Below are 19,681 nucleotides of genomic sequence, written 5' to 3'. Positions count from 1 at the left end.
CGATTCTGAACCGCCTATCGCCCACCGCTCCTGTGAGATTCACAAATCCCTGCTGCTTTGCTGGAAATCACTTCTACTTATAGACTCTGGTTCGGGGCTCCGTGACGTCACTAGCACCAAAGTGCTTAGATGTCACGTGACAATGTTTCCATGGTGACGGACAAGGTCCCGGAGATCGAAGGCACTGCGCGGATGTGTCGGCGTGTATGTGCTGATCTGGAGTCAGTTTGGTAGGATTTGGGTATAAATAAATTATTTCATTTAAAATATGGATTTTTATTTAAAGATATCCATGTAATTTGCATGCAAAATAGGTCTACCCGAACCAGCGGACAAAAAATTCAACCCGCGGCAACACTTCAGAAGTAGCCCAATTCCGCGGGAAAACCGCGGACCTGGCAACACTGCACAAGGCGCAGCCTCCGCTGTCAAAGTTAAATATGAGAGGCTATCATAACCTGCTGACAGGGCGGAGTCACCAGAGAAGTTCACAACAATAGTTTTTTTCAATTTTAATCGGCTCAGGCACCGGAAAGAAGCACCACAATGTGCGTTGCGTTTCGGTCCGGGTAATACCGATTGTATTGGAACCGGTACCATATTGGCACCGGGTTTCGGTACCCAACCCTAGTCACGACCTCTTCGTTGGCGTGTCTTGGGTTACTCCGGCCTAGAAGTGAAGTGTTGGTGGATAAAGACATTATGTGTTTACTTTGTAAATCCGTCTCATCAGATGGTGATTCAGAGTCTCCTCCTCCGTCAGGACGCTGCTGCTCTGAAGGCAGAGTGGAGACGAGGCTGATGATCAGCTCACAACACATGTGCGAAGATTACAAATTTGGCCAGAATAGACAAGAAGTTGCACGTCGAACTGAAACAAAGAATGGCCACATGTAGAAGAAGGAGGAAGAAAAGTTCATAACATCTGCTCATGAAGATATGGGAATGTAGTGAGAGCTCCTCAGGATACACTGCGTGATGTAACAACAGGCGTCCCTTTCACCAGCTGTTGATGGTGTGTTCAGTGTAACCCAGGTGCTGCTAACGTTGCTCTCTGAAGCCTCAACTCAGCCTAGATTTAGCCTTTCTACATCATTGTTTTCCGTTGTGCTGTGGGAGGATTTCCATCTGCAGAGCAGATGGAGGGCGGGATTGTTTGGCCTTTATGACTGTTGGTCCAGATGGATGATGTCAGTCAGATCTGGAGGCTCAGCAGCACCTTAAATCTCTCCGAGGTGAATATGAGAGAAGAGCTGTTCCGGTCCTTACGGAGGATCTCGCTCTGTTTTGACAAGCGGCGCTCGTTTAGGCCCCGCCCATCTGCTGCCGGACGCCAGCAGCCGCAGATTAACTGCAAGCGTTGAACATTTCCAGAATCTGTCTTTTGATTTTCTTCCCAGACCCGAATACAAGCACAATTACGTTGTTCTTCTTTTTGTTCGGAATGAATTTGACACGGTTAAATCCAGTTAATCGTGTTTTGAAAAAAAGATACAGAATATAAATAAGAACGGGTGTTTTGCACACTTGTTTGACTCAGTTGTCTAATGTTTGTCTGGTAATGCAGAACATGTAAGGCTTCGCTCTGTACAAGGCCCGGGGAGCTTGAGGCAGAATTTTAATGAGTTTAATAAGCATATCGTAATTGTCTGTTTATAATCTCAATTAGCGCCAAGCATTCGCTTTTCTCTCCTCGTCGTTGAAGAACAAGAGGGATTGGGTTGCTAAAGAGCCTTGATGAATACGTCCGTGTGTACTGTACATATTGTTATTGTCACTAATCTTGCTACCCAGTATCCTCTCTGGCTTAAGCGTGATGCTTTATATTCCACTCTAATCTCACGACGGTACGCCACCCTTACCGTACGTTGCTCCTCTACAGATCTAAATGAAGAAGTCAGGACGACTTCAGATTCTAACGGCTCCTCCTTCATCCTCTCTTTAGCCTTGACGGCAGCAGCCGGCCGGGGGAAGATGGAGGTCTGCAGCTTCCTGTTGGGGCAGGGGGCGGTGGTGCAGCAGTTCAACCGGCGGGGGGTGTCTCCTCTATTCTGCGCCGTCAGACAGGGACACTGGCAGGTGAGACCCACCGACTTCAGACAAACCATCACTCTGTAACCACAGCGGTCACACGGCAGCGACACCTCGTGTGGGATTGGATTGTTGTCTATGTTTACTTGTAGATGTCCGGCCCATAGAGCGACTTCTGGTCTCATTGTTTCCTGTGAATGTAATGACCTCATGCAGCTGCATGTGTCTGATGGCCATTCTCTGACTGACTGTTTCCTAGATTGCAGAGCTGCTGTTGCAGCACGGTGCTGATGTCAACATCAGCGACAAGCAGGGCCGGACCCTCCTCATGGTGGCTGCCTGCGAGGGTCACCTGAGCACCGTAGAGTTTCTGCTTTGTAAAGGTGCGCGACACCATCAGCACCACAGCACATCCACCATTAATACCGTCATGCACCAAGAAATCACAATACTGGATGTATTGACTGAGCAGAATGTGTTAACGTGAAGTATTGAATGGCTGTCGTTGGTTTCAAAAGGTGCATCTTTGACCTCGATGGACAAGGAGGGCCTGACCCCCCTGAGCTGGGCATGTTTAAAAGGACAGAAGAACGTTGTGCAGTTTCTGGTGGAGAAAGGTGCGGTCATCGACCACACGGACAGAAATGGACGGACTCCGCTGGACCTCGCTGCCTTCTATGGAGATGCAGAGATTGTGAGTGAAAATAGTTTCAAATGGCCCCAAAACCCCGAACATCAACACGACTTCATTCAGCCTTGACCGAGCGCCTCCCGTGGCCATGACGGCACACACACCGCTGTGCATCCGGCCAGCTCGTGACCGTCAACGCGCTGTTTCGGAGTGTTTAACTGTCGGTGCGGTCGTGTAGGTCCAGTACCTGGTGGAGCGAGGAGCGGTGATCGAGCACGTGGACTACAGCGGCATGAGGCCTCTGGACAGAGCCATCGGCTGTCGCCACACGTCGGTGGTGGTCACTCTGCTGAAGAAAGGGGCCAAGCTGGGTAAGCACACTGCTGTGTCCTGGTACTGTAAAGGTTTGTGTGTGAGCGGTCCATTAGTTCACCACTGAGTGAGCTGTTCCTCCTGTGGGCTATAGAAACGGCATTTTGGTTTTCTACGTTTTTCTGTTTTGCTTCCATGTCCAGCTCGTTTCTGTCTGCTCAGATCAGACTAATTCTGTGGAATGTTTCCGGAAAAAAACCTTGTTTCCATTCCTGCCTTTCACTCGCTGTTCAGCTTGTGCGTGTGCGTGTGCCATTCCTCTTCTCCCTCATGCTATGCTCGGCTAATTTAAGAATGTGACTTATCAGCTAAATGACGTTCACGGAGCTATCTGGGTCTGCAGCTTATCTCCGGTGCACTCTGCCGTCTCAGAAAAGACTGATTATGTTTTTAAAGTCATGATTAGAACCGACGCACTTCTTTCTTAGCTCGCTTTAAAACTTTTTCAAGTTGATTGACACATAATTATATCTGGTCACAAAACACTTCACACCTTTTCCTTTCTTTACAAATGACTCCTCCTGCATGACCTCTTTTCTCTTCACTCTCTCCCTCCCAACTCTTTCTTAACTGCCTTCAATACATTAAGGCTACAGAACGTCACCGTACGATCGATCAGGTACACTCTTTAGGTAACTTTACCTTGTACCAATATACAGAGAATACAGTGTGTTCTGTTGGCACCAGTGACAACGACATGACGCGCCTCTCCACCCACAGGGAACGCAGCGTGGGCCATGGCGACGTCCAAGCCTGATATCCTGATCATCCTCCTCCAGAAGCTGATGGAGGAGGGAAACCTACTTTACAAGGTAACGTGGACCTGGACCAGAAGTGGAACGAGCCCTTTCCTGTCTTATCGAAATGTTTCTTGTAAACTGAGTTATGATGAGATGTCAGGCTTCCTGTCATCTGGAAGGGAACAAACATCGACCGATATAATTCAGTTCAGCACAACAATGAAGTGATCACCGTCCTGTTTTTAGCCCAGGTAAATGCAGAAAATGAATAGATGTGTATGGTCCGCACCACTTAACAAAGGAGCCGTGATTGATGTCGAGCATTTAACGGCTCGAGCTTGTGGGAGAAAAGACAAACTTGTCAGTTGTTATGTGTGTGTGTGAGTGTGTGTTATTTATTGGTCTGTGATTCTCATATGATTGATGAGAAGGGAAGGCTCAGCTCGGGGAACAGCTTTGCAGAAGTATGTGCTGAGTATCTCGGCTCGGCTTCTCTCCCCATATTTTCCTTGTGGTTCGGTCCTCTTCTTCACTGCATGTCTGCCCTCCATGTGTCCTCCAGAAAGGGAAGATGAAGGAGGCAGCCCAGAGGTACCAGTACGCCCTCAGGAAGTTTCCTAGAGAAGGCTTTGGCGACGACCTGAAGGCATTTAAAGACCTGAGGGTCTCCCTGTACCTCAATCTCTCCCGCTGTCGCAGAAAAACCAACGTAAGCCTCTCGAGAGACACTCCACTTTCTTTCCCTTTGTTCCTCAGCTAGTGCTGCTGTTTCTAGCACAATCCTTTCATGACGGTTTCTAAAAGGTGGTTCACTCACCACAGTTGTATTTGTCTGTGAGTAATGAATATCATGGGGCATCAATAGATTAATATTTGCTGAAGAATACACTTGTTTCTGTTATTAAATGTGTTTTATTCACTCTTTCAATACATACACACATAATGGCACACAACACTGGTAAAAGAGTAACAGATGAGATGAGACAAAAAGTAGCAAATGAGGAGGGACCAAGTATCGATAGGTTGGAGAGCATATTTCCTTGTTAGGTTCTTTCCTTTTAATCAGAAATGTCAAACAATTTATGTTGGTAATTATTAGTTTCTATTCTTACTTTTAACCGTTCAGCGTGACTTGTGTGGTCTCTGAGCAGAGAACAGTCCTTGAAGCAGCAATAAAGCTCGCCAGCGCAGGAGAAGAGCTCCGAAAAGCTGGGGACATTCTGCCAGTGGCCTCGGCACGGACTGGCGTCCAGAAAAAGAGAAACAATGTCACAGAAATGAAGACAAGTCCTTCTTTCACTTGGACACTTCCACAATAGTTGATAGTGAAGAGTGAAATATGTTAATGTGCCCACCTTTTTTCCTCCAACGGTCACAGTTACTTTATAGAGTGCTTGCCATCATTTAATTAAAAGCTGAAGCTGATCAGTGCATCAACGTTTGAGGCCGAGATGAATCAGTGACGAGCTCCTTGTGAAATGCGTTGAGCATGTGGAGGCTTGTTAGTGTCCAGATGGCAACAGGGAGGAAGCCACAAGCCCACTGGGCAGTGGACTCTAATCTTTTCAATGTGTACATGCGCCTGTCTGCTCACTCAGAGTCTGTGCCGAGAAGAGAATGATGCATTAATGACTATTGCAGAAGGACATTTTAAAAATGAGTGAAGAAAACATAAGACTTTCTTTCTTGGAACCTCTGGATACTTATTTCTTCAGAGAAGCTCTTCATAATAGTTTGTTTACATAATGCTCAGTCTAGTCACGAGTCTTAGTTACAAATCTGACTTTTGTAGAAAACCAGCTGATAATGTTTTAATAATAATAATAATAATCATCCCAAAATCTAGAAGGAGATTAGGGGGAAATGGATTCCAGTGGGTTATCTGTTGTGTGTTTGTACAGTAACAGCACCCGGGGGTGCCTGCCACACTTTTTGATCACTCTGCACAGAGATAGAAGCTGCTGGAGAGATGCAGCTTGGGTCAAATGCTGTGTTGGAAAATACTGTCATCTCCTTAATGCAATAAATAAAACGTGTGTACTTTATATTTTGAATATCTTCTGGCTCACTAATGAATTAATTCTGCTCTTATTGTAGGATTTTGGGATGGCTGAGGAGTTTGCAACAAAAGCACTGGAGCTGAAACCCAAATCCTACGAGGCGTACTATGCCCGAGCACGAGCCAAAAGAAGCAGCAGGTAAACCATCGAGCGCCAGAACAACTCCTGCGGTTGTTATTGCTGGTGAATGATGTCATCTGGATCCACTAACAATGTTTCTCTTTGTTCTTTCTCTAACACTCAGGCAGTTTACGGCGGCCCTGTCGGACCTGCATGAAGCCGCCACGCTGTGCCCCAATAACCAGGAAATCCGTCGCTTGCTGACTCGCGTCGAAGACGAGTTCAGACAGATGCAGCGCGCTCAGCCTAAAGGAGGCGCCGGCGCCGCGGCCGCTCCCAGCCCGGCTTCTGGAGGTCACGAGTCCCAACAGGAGCAGGACGAAGGTCAGGAGGAGCCGTCAGAGCACAGCCTTGCCAGGAGCGTGCAAGGACAAAGAGACATCCTGGAGGAGGAAGAGGAGGAGGAGGAGGAAGAGGAGAAGGCCGGTGCCTCGCTGCACGACAGAACCAGTGAAGCCTGCTGGTCACAGAACAGTTCCTCCGACAACAGAGACTTACCCTCCGAGCCCGTCAGCAGCAGTTTGGGACATCAGAGTCCGAGCCCCGGCTCGCCCCCGGGCCCCAGCCGGCTGCCCCTCCACCGGTACCCGAGAGAGCACCGGGAGGCGCTGGCCCAACAGGGCCTGGTCCTGCAGCCCACCAAGCAGGCCCAGATAGTCAAGACCAACCAGCATATGAGCTCAATGCAGGCCGGGGGAGGAGCTGCCGGGGGAGGAGCTGTCGGGGGAGGAGCTGCCGGGGGAGGAGCTGTCGGGGGAGGAGCTGCCGGGGGAGGAGCTGTCGGGGGAGGAGCTGCCGGGGGAGGAGCTGCCGGGGGAGGAGCTGTCGGGGGCCGTGCGACAGGGGCCAGATCTCAGTACGCTCCCTCCAGTCCCTTACCGAGCCGACACATGTCCAGTATGCTGAAGCCGGGCCCCGGCATCGACATCGGCCCTCTGCCGCTCCCAGCTGACGAGCCCGTGTACGGGACCCGCATGTCGCTGGCGGCCGCCTCCACGGGCCGCGGTGGTGAGAACGAGAGCCTTCATTCCTCTCAGGTGTCTCCCTCGTCCTGCAGCAGCTCCAAGGGTCAGGGCCCAGAGCGGCCGTCTGTCCACTCCGCGTGCTCCCTGGATGGTTTGGCCTGCTCTGGTCCCGGACCTCAGGGGAGCCACACTGACCAAGGAAAGGACGGGCTGTGTGGCGGCGGCGGCGTGTCCAGTTCCACCAGCAGCCTGGCGTCCAGCAGCAGCCTCTCGGACAGCGGCAAGCTGGGACCGGATGTCCGCACCAAGACCTCCGACAAAACAAAGCACAGCCAACAGGCCGGCGCCGCAGCCGACTACAAACCCAGACCGTTCATGGGCATCATTGACAAGACGGCACGCTTTCTCCAACAGCAGCAGCAAATACAGCAACAACAACAACAACAACAACACGGGCTGCAAAGTTTCCCGAGCCTGCAGTCCGCGGGCCGCAGCTGGCTGAACCACTCGTCCGACGGCCTCGCGTGTCCCAACATGGCGCCGCTGCCCGCCGCCGGCGAGCCGCCTCACGCCAAAGCAGGGAGCACTTACCAGGAGCAGCACCCGCCTCCAGCACCCCAGGGGGCCACGGCCACGAGCGGCTTCCAGAACGGCGTGCACGCCAAGGAATTCACGGAGAAGTTCTGCCAAGCCGCCAACTGTTTCAAGGAGTCCAAGCCGGCGGTGGCGATGGCGCACTCGTTCATGGACGGGAAAGCCAAGCAGCCCGGCCTCAACCGAGACAACGCCGCCATCCACGGAGCGGCGATGAAACCAAAGCGCTCGTTTATCGAGTCCAACGTGTAGACGCGTGTGTCATCGTTCATGCGCTCCACGGCGCACACAAACAAGCAGAAAGCTTGAGCGAAGAGTCGCTTCATTTGTTTTATTTGACCAACCCGACACGCGCCTCTCTCTCCAGCCGGGCAGGAAGTGCAGTTTGCCGTCTGTTTCCAGTGTGAAAGCGGCCGGCGGGCGGCGGCGCCCCGAAGGCTCCGGGCGGCTCTCCTCCTCCCGACCCGTCGGCTTCTGTTACGCGACATGTCGGCCGCCACTCAGCCAAGCTGGAGCCTTTGCACTGAAGGAAGCGTCCGGTCCTCGTCAACGTGACCCGGAGCACTTTATCCACTCGGAGGCCAGATTCAGTTGCAGCAGAATGTTTTTACCCAAGAGTTTAGTGCGGGTGAAATGGGGTTTGAACTGGTTCATGACGCCCATGGTGCCCAGAGGAGAGAAAGTCCTCATGGAAGGCGTGCGTCTAGAGGACGGGCATCCCTGTGTTCTACCAAGGATGTTATAGATCCTCGTGTTTATATTATATAAATATGTATGTTTCCTTCTTTTCTGTGGAGATCTATGTTAAGTGTATTGACAAATTGAGACATTTGTTAAATGTGTTTGTACATTATATAAATCACCATTAACGTTGAATTTAAATCCTTACTGCATCAGCTTGTTGTTGCTGTCTAGTTTAATTTATTTACAGCGCCAATGGCTTCGTTAATTGTAAAAGCAATATATTTTATATAGTTATTTTTGCACAGCTAATAAGACATTTAATGATTCTCAATAACGTTGAGTTTAAGTGTACGCTACAATTACAGTTTATATTACAGAGTAAAAACGGTGTTGGGGCCGGTGCCATCCGCTCTATTTTAATATGTACGTTAAATGCAACTGTTGCCATGTCGTCAGTGTTGTGAGCGTCACGACTGGAGAGAACATTGTGCCACCGCCACCATGGGAGAGAAATAAAGAGCCACTGAGGAACTCACTAACAGGTCTACTGGCTTTTATTCTCAATCACAAGACCGGCTGAAGAGGACTTGATGATGATGACGAGCCCGAAGAGGAGCGTAAACATTCTGCAGCCAAACGGACCAATAAGGCGGGACGAGGATCTGCTCAGCAGCGCCTCAGTGGCCACACGTGGAACTGCAGGACAACGGCACTTAGATTAAATTCGGTGCTTGCTTTTTGTAATCTATAACTAGTGTATTGATTCGATTCAGGTTTTTATTTATTGTTCTTGAATTGAAATGTTCATTTGTCAGAGAAACAACAGCACAAGTGACCATTTATTACCGGATAATGAAAGGAGTAGAGAACAGTCGTACTCTGAGTAATGAACAGCGGCGCATTTAGTTTATTGTGAATTCAATTAGTATTTCAAGAGAAAATGTTATTTGTAATTCAGTTGCATAGTGTCGTTTCTAACATATCATTAAATATACAGTATAATAATGCCGTAGGCTACAATTAATTAATAGGTATGCAGGTATTTTGCTCAACAGGACTCTTTCCGAAGTAAATATCTCTCAACTTATGAGACTTTGAATTCTAATTATTTTGTTTTATTAGTAATTACTTGAACACTAATAAGAGCATCCAGTTTAATGATAAAGTACCTGTTTAGTTGGCAAACCACCTCCAGTGAGCCTCTGCCTCCCGGCTCGACTTCCATCGTGTTATTGCCATCTTCACAGCTCTGTTGGGCGTGGTCCGGAGCAGCAGGTCATGGTTCTGGTTCGGCCCCTGGTCCAGCTCTCAATGGCTTCCCGCCTGTGGAGCGGACGCGCAGTGTGACGCCTCACACACACGTTGGGCAGCGATGACCGGATCCTTCATCGGCTCTCTGGGGACACAGAAACTCATCTGGAGCCTCGGCGCCCCGCGGCTCTGCTCTCGAGGCCTCGACCGCGGAGGCCCACGGACTCTGAGGAACACACGCACCGTTTAGTGCCACCGGTAGATGACATCACGCGCAGCGCAATCTCCCGTAACACTTCAAACTTTGTGACGCAGAGATTATGTGTGCCCATTCCTTTAGTGACCGAGTATCTAAAGCAGCTGACATCTATTGCACGTGAACGTTACTCCTCTAAAGAGGCATCCGAGTTGTTCCCGTCGAACAGGATCAGCGCTCTGCACTCGACAGCCTGCCTGTCCTCTCGCTGGCCTCCAGGATGAAACAGGCAGCAGTCAATCTGGACCTCGGTGGACTCAATCTGTGCCAGACACGAGGAGCCAGACACGTCTGATCGCCTCACAACTCATGCGAGTATCTCCCCTGAGGCGTTGGTGTGTGTTGTAGTTTAAAAGTGAACATGTCATTATTCTACTCGGAAATAAAAACATATTAAAAAAGGGCCAAAAGAGGAACACGTTGCTCTGCACACAGCTGCGAGTCTCAGCGCGCTGACAGCAGCAATCTCTGAGTTTGTCATCGACTGCTAATTTCACCACCTGCTAGAATGGCGGGAGCACTTTGACAGCCTCGTGATTAGTGTGTGTCCGTGTAGAAAGTGGCAGGCAGAGCTCCAGTGAATGAGAGCAGCTGCAGACAGATTAGTCTCAAATATATCGTTTTTACGCTCCGAATAACATTATTTCAGACTGCAGTTTAACAATTCTATTGAGCCAAGAGATATTCTGTGAAGGTGTTTACTGACTGGAGACTATTCCATCCATTTCCCATCTACCTTCAGTCTATTTCTATAATTCTTGCAAAATATTGCAAGGTGTAGTCATGTTCAGTTTAAAAAAAAAGCTGTTATATCTTCTTCAAGGGTACACAATTAGCAGTTGAATTTATTAATATATATTTATTTACAGTTTTCTGTCATGTATTTTTTAATTATTCTGATTAGTTTATCTATTCAGTTACAATATATATATTTTACACAAAATAATCAGAGTTCAAAAACTATTGTAATCAACCCATAAAATATCCCCCAATGCCAAATCTGTGATCTCCCCAACACCCAGACACGATGAGCTGCGTGTCCTCAGTGGGAGTTTCTGAGCGTATTGATGTTCGTCATGATTGTGCTGAGGATGCTTTAAAAACATCTGCTTCTATGTTTGGAAATGATGTCAAGAATGCCAAAACAAAAAGGGAGGATTTTTGGAAGGAGTGATAAAACGGCAATATGACTTAAAGTTGCATTTGATGACAATTTGAACTTTTTGCACATATGGAAGAGACTTCAGGATATATTTTGTATACTTTTGTTTCAGAATAAGAGAGTCATTTGAATTGAAGTTCTCTTCTCCCAATAGGCTGCAGAGTGACTTTGTTCTGAAGCATCGTAAGTACACATGGCAAAGAGCGGCTGCCTCCCTGGACTCGGGGCCTTGAAAGTCCCGCATTCAACTTTAAAGTGAAACAGGAAGTGGTGGATGTTTGCGGTCATAATCATAAATACTTTGAATACTACGGGAAAAGTGATGTTGCACAATCAAAGTTTCTTCTCCCAATGAAACACGTGGAACCTATTAAGTCCCTCAATTCATCCAATAAATTACTCTTGGATAGAGAAACGGCTTAACAGCTCTATAAGGGTTACGATTTCCATAAGTTCCCACATATTTCATAAGGACTGAAACCATTAGTGCTATACGGTCCACTTTACATTTAGATTGATAATTTGATGAGCCGCTACGATAAAACTGCAGAATAAGGCCGTCTCCACAGAGAGACACTGAATTATATTCGAGAGGAGAGGAGAGGAGCACCCCCCCCCCGCCCCCCCCCGTCTTACTCAAAGATTCATGAATATTTCATTAAGTAAAGTGAGCTTGAATCTAATCTTCTGCCTGTGTGTGTCTAAGTGTGTGTAAGCGTGTGTCTAAGCATGCATACTCATTTTAAACAAACAGCATGGATGAAAAATATATATATATTTTTTTACTGCTGTCCAATTAAAGCAAACAGCAATATCCAGCAGGGCGTTTCTCCTGTGATGAAGGGCGGGCCGGGGACGTGATGACAGCCGCCGGCCGTAATCAGAATAAAGACGGCTTTTCTGGGCATTGTGGCATTCATGCAGCGCGCCAACTGTCTGCTACGTCCTCCTCAAAACTGTGTGTGAAAATAAGAATTCAGGATGTGCTTAGCCGAACTGTGCTGAAATACTAACGAGAAAGCACACACACAGGAAATAAGGTGAGAGATCAAAACTAATAATTAAACGTCATATTACCTTAATAATTTATAATTGTTGCAGTCTGGATTCGGCCTTCATAAATTAGTTATTATTAATAATATAGTTTTTTTCTGTTTAAAGTGTGTAAACTAAAACATAGATTGGTTAATGATGATAATATGGTTCCTGAAATATCCCATAATGGTTCAATTAATGATAATACATGTGCATAGCAGGTGTGAATCTTATGCAGCGGGTGCCTGCACACATTGTTTTGACCCATAAACATCCACAATGTTGGGCATTTGGTGCCAGAGTTAACAAAAGCTAAAACAATTGAAGTATTTACATATATTCCATGTATTTAATGTGTATAAAGACTGAGGTGTAAACACCCTAACGCTGTGAGAACAAGAGGTGACCCATCGATGCTCGTGTCTGGACATTGTGAGCGAGTGAGCTGCTTCGGGTCACAGTTTGGAGTGACTCGACACCGTGACCTTGACCGACCCTGGAGGGACTAATCTTATGATGTCATCCCGTGGGGTACTGTCCTCACAGCGTGATTTGTGATTGTATAAGCAGATAGAAACGTTGCAGCTCCGCTTCCCTAAATCAGATCATTGTTTGGGGAAGACTTGTGAGGGGGAAATAAATCAATCAGAGCATCAATAAATAAATAAAAAAGAAGCGGCTTATGTCATGCTATCCAACTGAAGGTTGTCATGTTTTAGGATCAAATGGTAAATCCCCACAAAAACAGAGTCCCAGGGTCCCTGTGTGTGTGTGTGTGTGTGTGTCCTGTCCACTAATGTGCGCGATTGTGTTTTATATTCCTCACCGATTCCCAGCTCTGCTGCCGCTCCCTCGTCCAGCTGGCTGATCTCCGCTCCGTCGATGGTGTTGGCTTTGAAGATGCTGACGAGCTCCTCCAGTCCGTCCTCACACGGCCAAGTCTGCACATCCTCCTCCGACCAATCAGCCGCCAGGAGTGACCCGGCAACTTCCTTCCTGCAAAACACACAACAGGAAGGGAGCAAGTGCCCTACAATTATACCCCCCCCCCCCCTCCTCTGAAACAAAACTTATCTGATGTTCTCTTCCACAGAAAAGGACACGCTCCCTCTGAGCTGATCGTCCCGGCACACAGATCCCTGACCTCGCATGGGATCTACCAAAGAAAACAAAAAGTCCCTCCCAGGGTTGTTCCTTCAGATTGTGCCGGCATGTAGCTCATCAACCTTCACAGCGACGATCATTTATCGGCCGAGTGCCAGACAAGCCGGCCTGTTGTGCGGCGGCCTCGTGATCCCCGCCGCCCGTCATGATCTGCGTGGAGGATAACCCCGACGCCTGGGAGGCGTTGCTCATGACCACGCCAACCGCACATTAGGCCGGCCCCCTTCCTCCCACTGCCGGCCGAGACCATTCTTAATCGATGTAAATGATTGTGGTTTCGATAACCCCCTCAAAATATGCCTCCACCCGAGAATGAGTGCGGCTTTGCAGCTGAAAAAATAAAAAGACACTCGGATTTGCTTTTGGATACGACAGTAAAAGTGCTGACGTGCGGATGTTCAGCAGGCGATCCTCAGCAACACGCTGACCGGTCAGCATCCTAGCACTAAAGACACAGTCCAGTGTTGTTCTCCCTTATTCGGCGAGAGTAACACTTTGTCAACATAACTCATGCCCCAAGCACAGAGTGGACAAATGCACTTATCAGCGTGACGGAGAGCAGCACCTCCTCTCTGCAGCGGGGAGTCTCCCAGTCTGGGAGGCCGAGTCATGGAAACCTCACAGAGCTGCACACTGGGACCGCTCAGACGTCGGTGTTTCATCACAAGGGCAGATGCACACATGAGGCTCTCGTCATCATCCATCGGAACATGTTCTGTAACTTCTCCTTGGCAGCAGGTTAAGCCAGACATGCAGACATCCCTCTCCCCAGAATCGTTCTCCGGCCTCTCGGGGAATCAGGCGTCCAAAGCCAGATGAGCTACATAATCTCTGGAGCTCGTTCCTGGTCGACACTGGGGTTCCTCCACCTTCCCCATCACTCACAAGATAAGGCTGGGGATGTGGAGACCGCTCTATTGTTCTGCTGTCGTCAACAAATCCCACAAACAGACGACAAACAGGAATTAAGTATTTCTACAAACACATTTTGAGAAAAAGATTGATCGCTTATTCCGCACTACCATTGACCTCCAGTAGTTTCCAAAAATCACATTACATTAGTATGTCATAACAGAGTCATAGGAGAATAAGTCATACAAACGTCATTGTATTGTAAGGAATACAAAAAACAATAGTATGTAAATGGAGGTCATTCGGGTATGCTATAAACATTAAGTCATATGTAAAGTCGTAAGAGTCTGTAAAGAAGAGGTCTAATCAAACAACCTGGAAACACCTGTGCAGGAGGACTGATGTGTGGCATTAAGATGACATGTTGGTTGCTTAAAGTCACGTGCTCCACTGAGCTGTATTGTTCCGTTTGGTTCCATTTTATCTGATCTTTAAAATAAGTGTTTTTTCACATCGTCTTAAATAAAGCACTTTAATAGAAAATTAATGAAACAAGACATATTTGTGATGCATTTTTAACAACTCAGCAGGAACAAACGGCCTCTGGAAGGTGTTCAGAGACGGACCAACACGGTGTTGGTTCAGTCTTTTAATGACATTTCCTGGCATTAGAAACATATTGAATAATGGCAGCCTTATCCTTTAAAGCCAGGCAGTTGTTGTTGAATTTTCTTTTACATTTTTCTTGGCGTCTCCATTAGCTTCTACAAAGGCAAAGGGGTTTCTACGGGTTCACATAACCTGACATTCAGTAGCTATACAAACATGATAAACAGTGGGCTTTAGCTCAAAGATGTCGAGGGTGGAAACAAGAATGTACCTGGGCACGCGGCCTGCCGTGATTCAGCGGCTACAGAAAAACATAAAAGAGGATAACTTTAACATGTGCAAAGAAAGAAAGAAAGATTAAAGGAAAGGGTAAATATAGATGAAGAGGTAGAGACATAAAAAGGCAGATCTCCATTGAGATGGAATTTGCTTTGTCAACATAAACCTGACTAATGGCAGACGGGAAGTTGCCCTGTTGAAACTTCAAGGCCTCCAGATGTCTAACGATCGCACCTTTTCATTTAGTATTCCGATTGTTGTCTTTCATGTTGGGTTGGAACTTTCTTCTTTTTTAGGAAGAGGATTCACAACAGCTCTCTGAGGCTCAGTGGTACTTTGCCCTGCTGCACCAATAAACATCAATGACACTTCCTCCTCCAGAGCCACTGCAGCCAGACAGCAATACACATGGAAGAGGAGCTTCTCCTGCTGGATATCTCCCCAAACACTCTTTAGGGAGGCGTTGCTGCTCCAAGGGGATCCTGTGCTTTCAACCACTGCTAACAGGCTGTTAAGAAATGGTGCATTTGAAGGCACCAACCTAAACAATTCCCTGTTAAGTATTTACCAGTTCTGCTGACTTCATCTTCTATTGTCCAAACATTTACGGTTCGGTCCATGGAGCCAGTTGCAATCCACGGCATGGTGGGAGACAGAGCAACAGCAGTCACATACCTGCAGTGAGGAGGAGGAGGAGGAGAAATGTCAAGGGTGTGTATGAGAGAGGAAGAGATCAGCTTTAAAAGTCAGCTTCAATACACCCGTAATAAAATATAAATTAAAATCCAGTCTTAGATCGTACTGCATCTTAAATCCTTTCAAGCACTTCAAAGGGCCCCGCTGGTGTCCACCTGCGGGGCCACCTCAATGACTTTACACTGTTGCATCACTGCACCCGGGGATTCTGGGAAAGAACTAGTCAGGCAAAAATCACACGTTTTGACCTGAAACTCTTTTGCCGTTTGTCCGATAGCCGCAGAGATTGCATCGCTGCGGGAGGTCAGGACATTGACCCTTCATGCTGCTTCAAAGTGTGGAGCAGGGTTCCCAGGTTCTGTAAACAAAGAGCAAGCAGGAACGTTTGGGATCTCTGTGTTTACAGTAGTTGGGATAAAATATTTAGAAAAGGTAGAAACAAAGCCAAAGTGCTTTACTTACGGCGTCATATATTGCAACACTTTTATCCACCGAGCTGTGGAATAATTGGAGTAAAGTTATTTGCAGAATCCATATCTCTGCATTTGCATTACAGAATTAACAACACATGTACTCAAAAAATGTCTTCAAACACAGATTAATGTGCAGTATGTTTGACTTTAAACCGGAAGGCGCAGAGGGATGCAAACAGAAGTTTAAACACAACTAAATGCACTCCTCCTGTGGCTGCTGAGGAAACACGGCACCAGGGCTCCGCAGTGGCATCTGCTGTTTACAGCCAAGACAGAAAGGAGCACTCAAAACATGGAGGTGAGATTCATTTAAACCCAATTCATCCCAAATGAGCCAATGATTTCACAGCAAATAATAAACAAGAAGATATCCAGTTGGCAACACGAGTTGTTTATTAAAGCTGCTCACACGTGTGAAGATGAGGTGTGTGTGTGTGTGTTAGTGTGTGTGTGCGTTACCCCGAAACGAGCAGCTCTCCATCAGACGAGAAGGCACAAGACAGAACTGGAGCCGCCTGGCTGGTGAGAGTGTGCAGCGACGTCATGACACATGCTGAGAGGTAAACAACAAACACATGTTTACTTACATTCACTGATGTTCTTTTCCCGGGACTTTCCTGAACCCCTTCCTGCCTCGCCTTAACCACCGAAACCTGGTCTGCAGTGTGAAACAAGTACACACACACACACACACACAATAGTGCAATAATCCTATGTGCCACTCGTCAGTAGCATCTAAATTGTTCTCCTGTAAATACACATGTATTAAATTAAACCTCCCTCTTTTTCATTAGAGTAAAGATGCTGTTTTCAGGCCCCTTGGGAGCTTGATTAGTTATTTGCATACATATCCAGCATGTAAAGTACCCTTACTTAGTCAGGAAAAAAAACTAAAATGTATAATCAAACCTGACAAACATGTAACCGCACACTTATGAATATTTATTAAATGAGACGTGTGCTGCTGGGTGAAAGGAAAAGGCTGCAACACTGACAAGACAACAAATTGACTCGAATAAGACCATAACATTTTTATATGGAGCTGCAAACACAAAGTAAGCCCGGACAAGAAAAATGCTCCATACAGATCCAACTCACAGGCTCAAAATGTTCCCCTTGCTTCCCTGTGTGATCTACGCTCGAGTCTTTTCTCCCTGTAGAAACGGAGCAAGAGGGGCTGAAGCCTGTAATCTTCTTTAAAAAGACAAAGGCACATCTCAGGAAGGCGGCCTTGTTGAAAGCTCCTCCAGAGAATGAGGAGAATACATTTTAAATAAAGGAAACAAGGACAGACATTGTTCTGTCTCTCTCCACAAGCTGCGCAGAGATGAAAAATCCCTGCGGACCACAGAGGGTCATCATCACACATCTCACCCTCCCTAGAAACGCTCGTTACCACGGCAACACGACTGAGGAGCCAACAACATGTCATGTTCACACTCTAATGAAGACACAGTCTGGTAACACAACCTCAGGACATACACGAGATGTCCTGTAGGCGGTTCAAGAAGCGAGTGTCACACTGGCGATACTGTGTGCACCTGCTTTCCTCTGCACACACACACTCACACACACACTCACACACTGTCCTCTGCAGCTGCTGTACTTCAGCACACTGTCTTGAAGTGATCCATTATTAATGAGTCTCTCTACAGCCGATTTATTCCACACACTAATAAAATTCCTCTATTCTGCAGAGCGATTTCAAGGTGAAAGCAGTCAGCAGGTTCCCTCCGTCTCAAATAAACAAGGAGCAGGAGTTCATTGGTCCTGGCTTGAACTTTGGCTTAAAATGTTGATAAAGTTATAGAGATGAGTTTAATGAGATGAATTGAAAGCACCTGTGAGAGCCTGGAGGGTGCTTGAAAAAGATGGAATCCTTAATTGAAGGAATGAATCCTCCATCTCGATTGGTTAATCCAGCCCGTGGAGTTCATTATGCGTCTCTTTTGTTAATCCTTTCCCAACTCTGGTGTGTTTTTAGAATATTAGTTCAGTTAATAACAAACTAGGCCCGAGTAGGACACAAACCAAACCAGAGGAAGTCAAATGTTTTACAGCCAGGGAAACCTGCATCTGTTTATGACCCATACAGTCTTATGTTGTGAACAATATATTGGGTTCCAAATGAATACAATACGTTCTGCCAAACAGGATTATCATTTATTCTATCTGCGCTTCTCTCCCTGGTTTGAAGTAGGCGTGGCTCTGATGAAATAATCACTTCAACATATTTCAGTACACTAATCTGAATATTTCAACGCAAGAATCAGGATGGTATGTGATGACAAGGGCAGTAAGATGCAACCAAGTCGGTATATGGGTGTAAAAATCCCTAAATCAAGAAAGAACCTCCAATCTCAGGTTGTGACCTCATTTGGCAGAAAAATCAGCTATTTAGATCATCAACTATTACTTAGTAGCCTTTCCAACATGATGGATACAACTTCATATATTAATGGCAAAGTGAAGAAATTAAAGTGGCACTTTCTCACCTGTTTTTGTCATTTTGAGCACTAAAAGTTTAATCGAGAAAATAACCCACACATATATTCGCAGTTTTAAACCGTGGTTAAATCATATCCAAGTGTCTGCTCAGACAATTGCAAGTAATTATAAATTAGGAATAGGCCTATTTGTAGAGAAATACCCCGGAAAGTAGCGGGCCACTTTCAGGCTATCGCGAGGCAGGGAGCTGTAACTGAGGACATGATTGCCACCGGGTCTCCTTGTACCTGCGTAACGCCTTGGAGGGGAAGTCCCAGAGGGCCACGGTGCCGCCATCGCTGGCCCCTGCCACCAGGAGGGAGGAGTCCGGTGCTACTGCGCACGCGCGGAGCGGACTGGGTGCAGCAGCACGGCGTGCACCTCACCGGTCTCCGTGCGCCACACGATGGCGGATCCGTCCGTGGAGCAGCCGAGCAGGTAGCCGCTGCACGCGCTGAAGCAGCAGCAGTGACCCCACCTAACCGTGGCCCGACAGCGGAGAGAAGGGAAGCTCCGAGAAGTCCGCCGTTTCATAAACACGGGAGGGTTCGTCTCCGGAACAGGTCGCGAGGAGCCACGGAGAGAAAGCACAGCCGCTGACTCCGTCTGCGTGGTGCCGAAGGGCGCAAAGTAGTGACACCATCTTGGGACGGACGTGTGGCTCTGCGGAGGGAGACGTTCACTCACAAGGTGGCGCAAAATGCCCAATTGTCTGCCTGAGAGGAGAGTTGTTGGCGACAGCAGTCCGTCCGTCAAACGTGTCGCTAAAATGTCGTAAAGATACACTCGGCACTAACTGTTGCTCCAATGTGCGGACGGGAACTCTCATTAAATACTTCCTCCAACTGTAAAGGCCGCTTATCTCGCCCAGCTGTTATCAGTCACGTGACGCTTATAGAGTAGCACAATGTTCGTAGTCCATTTTGTTCTCTAGTTGCAATTCTATAAACATTAATAAAAGCTCAACTTAAAAACAATTAACTCTACTATCAGCTAAACTTATTCGTACTAATCCAAAATGCTTCTTTTCAGTGTCAGATTTATATTATTAGATCAGCATTTTATATTGTAGCGGTTCGAGCTGGAGCTAATTTGACATACTTTATTGTGCTGGGTAGTTTTATCTGTAACATTGCTGCATATTTAATGTATTATCATGTTAAATTTGAAAGGTCCTAGTCACTACAGAATATATGTAAAATAAATGTAGTGGAGTTAAG

General features: G+C 47.1%; 1 protein-coding gene and 1 pseudogene across 3 annotated transcripts in view; one reads left to right on the top strand and one right to left on the bottom strand.

The window, feature by feature from the left end:
* The window catches only part of tanc1b (tetratricopeptide repeat, ankyrin repeat and coiled-coil containing 1b), a 98,097-nt gene extending 89,365 nt beyond the window's left edge, over positions 1–8,732 (top strand). For all 3 annotated transcript variants that reach the window (XM_056422893.1, XM_056422883.1, XM_056422874.1), the window contains 8 exons: positions 1,946–2,079; positions 2,291–2,414; positions 2,550–2,725; positions 2,901–3,033; positions 3,755–3,846; positions 4,337–4,483; positions 5,872–5,972; positions 6,079–8,732. In XM_056422893.1, coding sequence (XP_056278868.1) covers positions 1,946–2,079; positions 2,291–2,414; positions 2,550–2,725; positions 2,901–3,033; positions 3,755–3,846; positions 4,337–4,483; positions 5,872–5,972; positions 6,079–7,765 — 2,594 coding nt within the window. In that variant the 3' untranslated portion in view covers positions 7,766–8,732. The remainder of the gene's footprint in view (positions 1–1,945; positions 2,080–2,290; positions 2,415–2,549; positions 2,726–2,900; positions 3,034–3,754; positions 3,847–4,336; positions 4,484–5,871; positions 5,973–6,078) is intronic.
* A 1-nt stretch (position 8,733) lies between these two features.
* LOC130201982 (WD repeat, SAM and U-box domain-containing protein 1-like) lies at positions 8,734–19,311 on the bottom strand (annotated as a pseudogene).
* Between the last annotated feature and the right edge of the window lie 370 nt (positions 19,312–19,681).

Source organism: Pseudoliparis swirei, chromosome 2 (assembly GCF_029220125.1).
Source record: "Pseudoliparis swirei isolate HS2019 ecotype Mariana Trench chromosome 2, NWPU_hadal_v1, whole genome shotgun sequence".
NCBI lineage: Eukaryota > Metazoa > Chordata > Actinopteri > Perciformes > Liparidae > Pseudoliparis > Pseudoliparis swirei.
This window is presented reverse-complemented; position numbering and strand designations above follow the sequence as displayed.